The 13,398-nt window shown below is 36.4% G+C and overlaps 1 protein-coding gene across 2 annotated transcripts in view; it reads right to left on the bottom strand.

The window, feature by feature from the left end:
• macrod2 (mono-ADP ribosylhydrolase 2) overlaps positions 1–13,398 on the bottom strand; it is a 561,583-nt gene that overhangs the window by 344,113 nt on the left and 204,072 nt on the right. For both annotated transcript variants that reach the window (XM_084093701.1, XM_084093700.1), the window contains exon 5: positions 10,434–10,550. In XM_084093701.1, coding sequence (XP_083949827.1) covers positions 10,434–10,550 — 117 coding nt within the window. The remainder of the gene's footprint in view (positions 1–10,433; positions 10,551–13,398) is intronic.

The raw sequence follows: 13,398 nt of genomic DNA, 5'->3' as shown, positions 1-13,398 counted from the left end.
CAATCATCTCTGCAGGAGTGTCAAAGGCGTCCAATCAGAGGAAAGGATGGAGCTGCGAGTGACAAATGCAACCCAGTGAACCGATAATGATTCGGAGGGATAATTTAATCTAAATGAACTATGTGTCACTTATCAATAGTGGGTACTTTGGTGTAATTAATTTTCATTTGCAGGGTAAAGAGAGGCGAACAGACGGTCCTTGGATGAAACGGGGCATTACGAGTGATTTCTCATTGCTAACTCACCCGAATTCATCACACTCGCTAAGACATGTGCTAATGATTAGTATTATTGCTCCAGGTGTGGTTACAGTAAATATTGGAGTCCTGGCATCTGGCTTGGGGTGAGAGTTTGACGCTGATGGAGAAGATGATAAGACGACCTTCAAAACCAGCTAATAAACGCTGTGGTGCGCCTGATGCAACGTAATTTAACTTTCTTCTGTAGTTATCGAATTTTGTATGCAGTGAGTTAAATGTTAATTGATATTAAAGACAGCAAACTGAGAGGGTATTCATTTTACAAACAGAGCAAGTCTTAAACAGAACTGGTAGTCTGATTATAGTCTAAAAATATATGAAGCTCAATTTAACATAAAAATCTAGAATATATCATGTATATTAGATAGCTTACATGTGGAGAGAAAGAGAGAGTCAAGTTCATGAGTCACTATGAATTTCTCATCGCAGAAAAAAGAACAACCAGTTCAGTCAAGACCGCCCATGTTTGAGATAATTACACCGTGTCCTAACTACACGCGCCGCGACACGCGATAAAAGGTATCTTTTCCATGTTAATCAGAGTTTTTGTCCTAACCAGCCACGACAGCAACACGCGACGATTCTATTTTAGAAACGGTTTCTATTTTTCTGTGACGTCACACTGGAACAACAAACACAAAGTGTGGCAATGGCAATCTCAGGTACTGTTTATGTGCTTTATTTAATGTTAAAAGCATGCAATGTTACTTTGAATATCATTTAGTGCTCTCAGCTTTGTAGCTGTAAAAGCAACCATGGATAATTCACCTCAGATCTTGAAATTAAACAAATGGAAACAAGAACGTTCAAACTGTGAACAAACAAGTGTATTCTTTGACAAAGAATGTTTTAGTAACTCAGTAGCCTATGTATTTTTAATGATGTTTAAATGGTGAAATATTTGTGAATTTGATTATATAGCCTATTTATCCATTTTCTTGAGAGCGCCGTCAAGATTACTCTCTGGTGCTGTGCACTTGCCGCGAGACTCCGCCCACACGCTGTTCTGATTGGCTGTAGGTTTTGATTGATTTTGACGCATCTCGCAGTCGCGTCGCGTCTAGTGTGGAGAGACAAATTATATGTCGCTGGAATCTTATCGTATCACGTCTGGTTAGGACATGGTGTTACCCATTAAAAAAAAACTGCAAAATGTACATTGTGTAACAATGTTGTTACATGAATATAAATTTTGACAGAGCTCATCACATGAATTAGATATGCACATGCAAAAAGTAATTTTCTTTTTGTTTGTGTCAGTACATTTGACTGATTTTACACATCTGATCAAATCAAAACCAACGAATCCAAGTCTGAAAATATACATAAAACAAACTACTGTTTAACAAAATCCGTTATATAGTGGTTTTCCAAAGTTAATAGTCACTCAGAATTTTCACTGACCATAATTTTGACATCAGTGCCATGAGGAAAAACTGCCATATAGATATATATTAGGCTGCTGTCCCTTTAAGACCTGGCACAACTGTTTGCAGGCGATACGTCCGTGATAATTAATGTGATATGGCTCAGCTTGTCAGTGAACTACGGCTCTGTGTAGTAAATGCCGCTCCATCTGAAAGCAGGTGATGGCGATTTACTACTAATCAAGGAACCGGCTTTACTGACGAGATGCGCCTAACAATGTCATGCGATATATCGCCCAGCCCTAGTAACACCAACAATATTCATCCATAGCAAATGAAGCAAGTGAGTGAGGGGAGGCGGGTTTGCGTGTCGGAGAGATGAGAGAGCGAGAAAGCGCAGCTGGTATTGTGTGTATCTATTGTGTGTTTACATATATATGTAAACCATCACTTTTTTTTGCGTATACCTGCACTTCCCAGATGTTGCCGGTACCGTCCTGCCCAGAGTATATTTATATGAAAATAATGTTTAGCAAAACAAGTTGTTATATTTCTATGGCCCTATGTTGTAGATAATTTCTTTCTCCTTGCCTAGAGGACAACTTAAGTAAAAACTAGCGTAGCGTACCCCAGCTCTCCCCTAATCTATTTTTAGTTTTTGTTTCTTTCAAGTTTGCACTCAGATTTGAGGCTGAAAGCTATAAAACATTCACTGCATTAATTTCAAAGGCATTCAGTGTGCTTTTGGAAGACTTTATAATAAAACACTCCCTCCATGAGCAGCCTGTCTGAAACTGCATGAGCAAATCGTCGAGCCGGTGAACCCTGCGTTTTTGTGGTCAAAGTTGAGACAGACCAAACAGTCTGTGTTCCTCACTCGAACTCTGAGGCTTGTTTTAGCCTTGGTCAACACTCACTTAAATCATTTCTGTCCATCCATCACGCTGCGCCTCTGACACCCACTAATAGCAGGGTGCTTGAAACACAACATCTGCAGGGACGTCTTTAGCCCCCTCTGAAACCCCAGATGCGTTAAATGGGGCCCCCCACGGTCCTGCAATTGCTAGAACCAGGAGAGTCTAGGGTATTTATTATAATACAACTTATTTTAAATAAACATAATAAATACCTTGGATATATGGTATATAAAAAAGAAAAGATTTGTTTTGAAAGATTGGAAATCTTATTTCTTTGACTAATCAGACATTCAACACATTGCCCAATGCTCACTTGCTTCAAAAGGTTGCTAAATTGAAGACTTTATAACACTATAATTTGTATGCATAAAGGATTTCAAGATTGAATTATGTATAAAATCACTGATTGATATGCATTAAGTTTAACTGTGAAGTTTAATGACAACAGCTACATTTAATCACTCATTCTGCACTCCAAAATAGACAATCTTAGATTTTCTACATTCGAAATAATGAAATGTGTCAATTATTTCCATTATTAATGATCATCGATTCAATTTTTGAGCACTAAAACATGTTGGCAATGGCAGAGATGCTATCTTGGCACTGACTAAGAAAGCACTGACAACATCAGAGCAGTGTCTAACACGATTCCTTGACCTCAGCAGACTCAGAGCCACAATTATTGAACAATCCAGCACAAATGAAAACAGAAAACACAGGTGACCCTGAATCCTGTGTACTGTAGTTTCAGTGAATTTCAACACCAGTGCATAATGTATTATTTAGAGTGTACATTGAGGTTTTTACTTAAAAAAAAAAAAAAGAGTATAAAAGCAAGAACAGTAAATGACATGGAAAGGATTTTGAACTGCCAATCTGCGGCCGCCTCAGGGAGAAAAACAAAAAGCAAAGAGAGAGTGGGTGATTTCAGACGAGATCAGCAAGTGAGAGCCTCTCTCTTTCTCCTCCGTTCTCCTCCATCCGTTCTTTTTCTCATCTGTCTTAAACGTTCCTCAGGGACGTTAACTTTTCCCAGGCAGTCCTCTTTGGCTTTAACAATTAATGTGCTGGGGCTCCACAGTGACAGCTGATGCTAAATACTGCACAGTTCTGTTTACGTACAAGCGCATTAATAAAGATGAGACCCTGCTGGTTTTGAGGAGAAGAGACAGAGAAGAAAAAGAAGAGGAGGAGGATAAAATCAGCTCCCTTCTCCATTCCTTCAAGTAGCCCACACCATATTGGGACGCTGAAATCAGCCCCTGCAGTGAATAAATGAAGAGCACTGGATAGTGTGCATTCATTTTCAAGAGATATTTATGCGTATTTCCAATTGATCATAATAGATGTGATGCAGAAAAGCATTATAATCGGTCATATCAAACATGTTTTTCTCAATAGTAAACAATCACACTACATATTTCACCTTGAACACTCTAAGTAAAAACCTCTTCATGTGAAAAAAAAAGAAAAAAAAAAAGATTTGATGTAAGAGATCAAACTGGACTACTTTAACAGGAACATGAGTGTGTGCTTAATGTTAGCTGATATATCAAAGTCAGAGATGTGTCCTTGGTCAAACTCTGAACACTCACTACAGCTACACAAACAAAGCAAACTGTGCTTTGTTTTCTTCAAAATGAAAAAGAGAACACATCTGCACACACACAAAAAATTGATGTTTGTGATGGTTCAATAATTCATAACAATGCTTCATCTAATGTTTCCGTTCTGTTGATTAGCCAGTGTATTTATAACCACATTGCTAAAGTGTTTTGAAGTGATATTCAAGCACCATCAACCGTTGCATTAATATTTGATATTTTTGCAAATAATCTTTGTCCTTTTTTTTAATGTGTCGAGAGACAAAGGGTTGTTTTAGGGATATGATGAATATAAAAGTACAGGAGGATTTTTTGTTTAAATGGAAATTTATGCAGAAACTCTAGCCAATACATACAAACTCGCACTGTATGAACATTTACTCTGTGTTCAACTTTTAAAGGAATATTCCAGGCTAAATACTAAAGTTTTGTGGCATAATGTTGATTATGGAAGTGAATGGGGCCAATCAATAAATACTCACTGTTTCAAAACTATAGCCACAATGAATGAAAAAGTTATGTCCAATTTTACATCTTCATTGCCATGATAACAAAATGCCATAAACACAAAAATTATAAGACAACTGTAATAGATGACAGAATGAAAAAGGAATAATACACAAGTTAACAATTATATAAACTAAATGAAATTATACTACTTCACATTTCGGCTTTTAAAAAAGGCCAATTTATTTTCATTTAAGTTGCATAAACACGAGGGAGAGGGTTTTTTTTGTTTGTTTTGTGGTAATCAAACACACCATAAATTCTGTTGATTAAGATTAACTTGTACTATCCCTTTAAGTTAAACTAAATTAATTATATAAATTCCACGTTTATTTATACAGCTGGCCTCTGAATAATATACAGTACAGTAAGTTACTAAATAATAAAAAATTTAAAGTGTATACACCTTTTCGTAAGAAATGATTTACGGGACCAACCCACAAAAAAAAAAAAAAAAAAAAACTATTGTCCTAAATAAATCACTGGTTTCATTGTCAGATTGAGGTAACACACAGTTTTATTTAGTGCCTTTTTCCGCTACGGTGGGAAGATAATTACTGTCATTTATTAATAATCCCAGGGCCAGTCTTCAGTAATGTGTGCCACATGTGACAGCCTGATCCTACAAGTGTCCCATTTGCCTCTGAGATACACAAGTCTTGGTTTTATCTAAGCCAAAAAAAAAAAAAAAAAGTGAGAACGCATGAAAAAAATTTGAAGAAAGAGGTCTGCTGATCACTAATAGCACCCAATTTTCTTGTCTTTGGCAAGAGAGAATCAAATGATGAGAACAGGAATCCAAAAAGGGCACTTTTTGAGATGTCATGTCCCATTGGGTTCAAGTAAAGTATGCGTATGAGAAAAAGAGCCGAGCTAGTCTGGATTTAGCTCATTATTTACAGGCACTTTCCTGAGGCCAATGGTGGGTTGTTCTTCACGGCGTTCAGCGTCTCTGTCCAAACACAAGGAAGCATTTTATCCCTTAGGCTTTGTTTTTCTCCCTTCTCTTTTACGTTTAATTTCAACATTAGCTAAGGCAATATAATTTGCCATCCGGTGACCTTGACAGATTGTAGCAGGGACGCAAGCCAGCACCAATGCCTTTGAGGAATGAGTATTTGATAAGTGGAGTAGTTTAGCTCACTAGGTACAACTTTAACTGAAGTCTTCCAGAACTTTCAGGTCCATCTTGATCAAACAAATCCTGCCTTTTACCGTATTTGTCCAATTTTACTTTTAATCGACAATGAAAGTCTTTGAGATGCAAACAGGTATATGAAAAAACATGCTGAAGACAAACAGATCTAATTAAATCTGTTATCTTTTCACCATCTGGGACAGGGACAATGGCCTTCTACTCATCTTTGCAAATTGAATTTATTCATGAATTAAGCTAAACAGAAAAAAGGCACCTTCAAAAGTGGCCACCCCTTACAAAATTTACCATGGTTTTACTACAGTAACACTACATGTAACTGCAAAAGCTAAAAGATTTTGTGAGAGAACGCAGCAGCTAGGAGTTATACCTTTATATTATTAACAACTTTTGCTGGCCCCACCAAAGAAAAAAAAGAAAAAAGAAAAAAAAATATTGTCCATGCATTTTGCAAGAAAAACAAATTAACAGTACATTTAAATATATTTTAAACTAATAACAAAAATACATGTATATTTATATAAATAATAGCGCACTTAAAGGCAAAGTAAAATATAGACCTATGTTAATATATTTACTACTAAATAATAATAATAATAATATTAATTATTATTATTATTATTATTATTAATATATTTAATAATTGCATATCGTTGATAATATATATTTCTGACAATTTGCTAATAAAATAAATAAAATTAAAACATTTGAAGAAAGAGGTCTGCTGATCACTAATAGCACCCAATTTTCTTTTCGCACTTTTTGATACGTCATGTCCCATAGGCTTCAAGTAAAGTATGCGTATGAGAAAAAGAGCCGGGCTAGTTGGGTATTTACTACTAAATAATAATAAATAAATAAAAATTATTATTATTATTATTGTTATTGTTGTTGTTGTTGTTGTTGTAATTATTATTACATTTCAAAATGGTATATATTGATAATATATATTTCTGACAATTTGCTAATAAATTTTTTTTCTAAATTAAATTAAATTAAATTAAATAAAAATTAAAAATTTAATAAAAAAATTGTCAGTATGTTGTCAGTAGATGTAAAAATCTCATCTACTAGCCTCATTGGACCAGCAGAAAAACAAAATCAAATGGGGAGACCTGTCATGGGTAACTTTTTTTTTTTTTTTTTTTTTTTTAAGGGCAAAAATAATAGCAAAAAGATGCTAATAAACTAGGACAAATTTCTTTCTGTGGCGTCTGCTCTACATCACCTGAGACTTTAGTGCCTCAGTCTATATGGCAGTCTCAGGTCAACTGAAACTAGAGAAAGGAACGCAGGAAGGAAGCAAATAAATGGGAAAGAGCGAGATAAAGTGGCCTTGTACACTGTAAAATCTCTGTTCTCGTCAATTCCAGAGGGAAGTGAGAAGCCCGCAGGTAAGACTTCAGAAAAGGTCGAGGTAGTAGAGCTCCCTTTCTCTGCCTTTCTACCAAAAGAGAGGGATACACTTTCCTGCGAGCAGAATGGAAGGAAAAGGGCTTGTGTTCTGCCAAATTATGGAAGCATAAAAAGCCCATGCTGGAAATTTTTGACTACGCCAAGATATAAAAGGTAAAAGGACCATCTGTGCCATTTGCATCCCGCTCCCTGGTTGTCTCTGTGGCGCAGTAGAGTAAACCATCTTGCAGCAGATGCCAATGGAACGCAAACATACAAGTTAGTGATGCTGAAAGGGCTTGTGTGTCCAATCAGAATGAGCCTTAGAGATGATAAATATGCATTATAATGTGCTGCAAAAGTTGCAAGTATAACCATGGCAACTGTCCCAGCCTGTTTTGCCTATGCAGTGTTGTTTGTGGTGAGCTTCCTCACTTCGCTACCGTAAAGATGATGCCATAATGAAGCCGTTTTCCAAGTCTAGAACGCATTAGTAAACTCATCTGAAGCATAGGGACTAGAAAAATTGATTCACTAATGCATTGCGATTCTCTCTCCAATTATTTGTAGATTGATTTTAAAATTATGCATTAATAAATCTGTTTTTTGAAAGTATACACAGGATAAAACATTATGGATACAGACAAGTGTGTGAAGGCAAGGTCCTAATAGGTAAGGGTGATTGTTAGTTGATATTTCTATTTCTTTACACATTTGGAGTGACTTGGAATTCACTGATACATGCTTCATTCAAGACTAGAGGTTGTACTCAAATGGTGTGGCACAACCCAAAAATGGTTGTCTGGTTGCTATGCTAAATGCAAATATTAAAATTAAACTCTCAAAATAATCATGCAAAGTTATAAATAGGCTTATTAACTTTTAAAATGGAGGAGAAATGCTTCCCAAACCTTTGTATTTCCATCAGTATTTTACCCAAACCATCAGTATTTTACTGCAAATTTACTTTTTACTTAATACTAATAAAATATTGAGCACAGTGCATTTTCCAATGTTATTTTAATTAATAATATAATGAAATAAAAATATTAAAGAAAAATAATGTAAAAAGTATTAATAGTCAATTTATGGTATATTTTACAAAATTTTTAGTACATTTTGGCTGCCTTTTTTGGGCCTATTTTGTTCATTGCAATCTTTAATATATGATTCTAGGGACATTTTTGTTTCTTTTGAAGAATAAACTATTTTAGCACTGTGTTGAGCCACCACTTGACGTCCAATATAAAAAGCTTTGTCCTGGAGCAAAACCAGCTGAGAACTACAATTAATTATGCTAATCTGGTAGCAACTTCACTCGCAACTTCACTTGGCGACACAGTATGACTTATTTGTAAAACATGATTTCTATAAACTGCAAACAAAGCTGTAAGATAGACTTTCTGCAAGAACTGAATAAAGACGCTCAACAACATATTCTGACATGAAAAAAAAAAAAGTAACACAGACAGTCTCAGAATGGGTATGTGGGTGGAAATTAGTCACAAAAGAGTAAACGCTTAAGACAAGAAAACTGAACGATGGGTAGAGTATACAGACAGAGAGAGGAAGAGAGAAGCGAGTGAGAGCACGAAGACTTCCAGTAGAATGCGGCTTTGACAGAGAAATAATGAAGTGACATGATGTTGATGCAGAAAGAGACAAAATGCAGCTTACTCGTTTGATGCTTTTAGGACTGATGAATCTCCTAAGGGCTGAAGAGGAGACATACAGTATGTTCCTCTCGCCGAGATTCTGCCTTTGCACTAATTAATCACATCATCCAGCCATCCAGGATTCGATAAGCCTATAAAAAGCTTTAGCTCAGGCATCACTGTCTGAAAGATTGCTTCAAGGTTGCTGGATGCTGTTACATCCAATTCAATTGTTTTAGCTCAGAAGTGACATAACATTAAATCAAGGACAGTAGAGAAAGCCACAGAGCTTCTCATTTAGTCAATATCGGCTCCTTGTTAGAAAAAAACAGCTGGCAGAACACAAAACATTTAACAATGTTTGCAAGATATTTGAGCTGCCCCAATGGCAGAAATATCAGATACAGAATAGGAAAGAAAAAAAAAGCAGTTATGACTGGAATGTCCCCATCTCCACTTACAGAAAAAAAAAACCTAGAGTAAGCACAATGAAATTAAACACGCCACGTGTCTCTGAATGCATTTTTAAAAGTAAACATATTTAGCAATGGTTAAAACATCAGACTAATGCATGTTAACATGGAAAAACCAGTTTAAAAAAAAAAAAAACAGATAAAAGTGCAGATAAAGACACAGAATTCACTTCTCTTTCTCACCTTTTTGTGCTTGAATGAACACATACATGCAAAATTATGTCAAAATGCCCATCTTGGTGAGTATCCTCGTTGACCAACTAAACCAGCTTAATCAGGCTGGGAGAAAAGTTAAATTAGCTAAGACCAGCAAAACCAAACAATTCAAGAGCACTTGTCAGCTGGTAAGGCTGGGAGACCAGCTAAACCAACTGACCGATCAACTAGATGACGGAACACCATCTTAACCAGGCTGGGAGACCAGCTAAACCATATCAAGCCATCTTAAGACCTGCAAATCTGCATGGGTAATGACCTTGTATATCTACATCAGACCACCTCAGGAGAAGTCCATTGTTTAGAGTCTATTCATGTTTTAAGCACATCTTCACCACAGCAGGCAAACAACATGACACAAGAAGCCCTCATGCATTCTAAATCCCGTGACGCCGCCTCGTAGCGACGCCGTCTTCCAGCCGCTACCAGCGTGATGCTCATCATCACTCACATGAGTCAGAGAATGCCATAAGCTAATGGAATAAATCAAGGATGAAATATCAATCAAATTACAAACTAATAGTTCCCTTAATGTCTTTGTTGGAGTACAGATGGCCCCTTCAGCCAGCCAAGCACACCACAGCAAGTCATCATAATAATCAGCGCACTAATAATACCACTCCATTAATCACATATACACGCTCAAAGTGCATCGCTGCAAACAACGGGTGCTCTGCTGCAGGAACATCACAAAGTTGAAGCGTGGCAACACTCACTCATTAGACTCTTCTCTAGAATTCATGCTTATTGTTTAAAGAAACGACAAGGTAAGAAATCCATTGAGGGGGTTCTGTGAGCACTACTGTTCCCTTGGCTTCTGAACATAGTGGTCTTCAGTTACCTGTAAAAAAATAAATAAGGGCAACATGCAGATACTTACATTTAGCGGGGAGGTCGTAGCCGCAGGTGATCTTGGATTTTCCAGTGTCACAGCCATTTAACGAGTGGCACTCTTCATACAGGAGATGACCCGCGGCTCTGTGTATGCAGCCATCCACTGAAAGAGAGAAACAACACCAGTGTGAGAACTAGGGGTGTAAGATAATATTGTGATATTATGTTTAGCAACACTGTATCAATATATCTATTTGTTTGCATCCAAGATTCATGGCTTTGTTCAGTTTAAACCCCAATCGTTAGATGGAAGTCTTTTTATCTCTGAATGTGAACTGACATAAGTGCAAGGGTGAACCGCTAGCGTTAGCATTGGCAAACCCAGCTCACTAGTTACCACCAATGGAAGACCAAATAATGATACCAGCTCCCGGCGCGGTGTATAGAGGTGAAGTGTGGACTCATTTTGGCATCCACTATAAAGAAAGCACTTAAGGAGATCGACAAGAGTCATGTTGTTTGAAAAATAAGCGGTGCCAAAATCCAATACTCAGGGAACACATTGAATCTAAAGAGCTCAAAAAACATCCCAGCGTTTAGATGAATACTAAAGAATTCTCCAAGCACTTTACTATTTTTCCTTATCGTATCCGTATCGTTACACGTATCGTAACAGTACCAGATTCTTGGCATTACATACCTAGCGAGAACAGATATGTTGGCTGAAATACTAAAAGCTTCTTTTTTTTTCATTGAAAAAAACAAATCTGTTTTTTATGATGCTATGATTTATGATATAGTTAGTTGATGTTTCATGGTGTTAGTTTAAACTTTTTTGTGATTATGGGGTGTTTGAAATTCTTCAATATTTCTCCTTTTGTGCTCCAAGAAAAACAGGTTTTGAACGACAGAGAAATTATGACCATTTAAATTCTGAGGTGAATGAATATATAAAAAATCTTATTAATGAATGTATTAAAATAGGAACTAATAAATACAGACTATATGTACAGAGATAAATAAAAAACTCATGGTAGATGAAGGCATGACCCTTGTACTACTGATACTAAAAAGTGCTAAACCACCTTGTGTCCCCGACCACTGTTGATTTGTATAAAATGAATGTCTTGAAGAAGCTTTCGTCTTCTGTGTTATTTTGCTCTCCCTTGGTTATCCCCACCTCCCGATGTTTTAATTTCACATGGTTAAGCTCAGGATGCCTTTGACTGATGGTACTGCTTACATGAGTAGGCAGAGAAATAGAAATCCAAATGGTCTCCCTCCCTCAAAAGCCCATGACACACCTCCAGCAACCCATTATCAATCACAAAGAAACATCATAAAGGTACAGTCATAAGGAAAACAAATAAATCTGAAAAAGAGCTTGTAAGCAGAAATGAAGGACTTATTCCAACAGACGCAGAGCTCCTGACCTCTATTCTCAAAGATCATTATAAAGAGAATATGGAATTAAAACCGACTGTACACATCATTCTAAAGAAAAAAAAAAGTTTTCATAATCTTTAATCAAAATTCTTCCACATCTGAAACGTTTGTTCTGCTAGCATAACCAAGGCTGTGATATTTGGGAAATATTTTAACCAATTTTATCACACTCAGCCTTTCATGAACCAATCATACCGTATCCAGCCCAATCCTACATTATTATAGTTACATATACAGGTTTAATACTTGTGTTTTATGGGGAAAAAATTCTAAGTAACTCTGACACATAACTTTCCTGCACCATACACAGTTTGGATGAATGATCTGAATAATCATATGGAATTTTGAGAATAGGTGTGTTATTATCTTTCTAAGAAATCAGACTTTTAATTTTTGGCATGGCAGACAAAATATCAGGCAAAAAAACACTTGAACACTTGAAGCCCCCTCAAATATTTATCAAAAACGTCTACATACAGAATAAAAATCTAGTTACAGAATTAATATTTCACACTGAAATGTCACATTATTGTCGCTAAATGCATTAAAAATTCAAAATGGTGTTCATGTTGATTTTAAACAAATGAAAACAAATCACTTCTGCGTTAAAAACAGCTTCAGAACCTGTGATTGATTCAATGCCCCAGCCAACAGGTCGTGATACATGTGACCTAAATGTAAGTTTTAGCTGCTGCCACTGATCTGGTTTGCACAGAGATGAACAGCATGTCATAAAGGAGATCAGTCTCAGTACGCTAATGACACAAGCAGATGAGAGGCAATAAAGATGACAGACAGCCCGCTGTTACAGAAGAGAGGCTGCTCGTGCTAAATTTCATGATCGACCTGATCCACTCGCTCATTCATTGTACAATGACGTTGTAAATGAGTGCGAACACCTTTGGCAAAAAAAAAAAAAAAAAACTACATTTTTTACATCAGACACTATAAGTTGACAAAAACTACATACATTTTTTTTTTTTTTTTCATCACAATTTTCTGAAGGAGACACCAGCTGGTGAGAAGATTTTTCCACCACAATCAATCATCTTTAATGGTCTGAGCGACAGCAAGTCGACAGATACAGATTCCGATGGCTTTTGAGAAAGCACTCAGTTCGAATAGATGAAGACAGTGACAGAGCTTGCAATGAGAGAATCGGTTCCTTAGACAGCCTAACAATTACCACATCAAATGCCATCAGACTGCATTGGACTTGTTGACAGAGCCGTGTAGGCGTACTTCTTTACGTCCTGCAGTTTTGTAAAGTTGTGTATTTTTTCAATACATGTACAGTTCCTGAGAATTTCAGCATGGACCACATGGAGTCATCATTAAATTTCAACAATATTCATTTTCATTATACTACAGCTGAATAATAAGGTAATATTGAGAAACGTACATTTCCGAGACAATATGGCATCGTCAACTTCTGTTCAGTCAAGGAAATTAGTTACAAACAATGGCAAAAAAACACCATTAACCATTTCGTCTCCAAGCAGCAGTATTTTGTGATTGATTCAATAACTCACTTATGGAGAGTCACTTGTTCCATTCCTGAACGA

Source organism: Abramis brama (assembly GCF_963993115.1).
Source record: "Abramis brama genome assembly, chromosome: 19".
NCBI classification, from domain to species: Eukaryota; Metazoa; Chordata; class Actinopteri; order Cypriniformes; family Leuciscidae; genus Abramis; species Abramis brama.
This window is presented reverse-complemented; position numbering and strand designations above follow the sequence as displayed.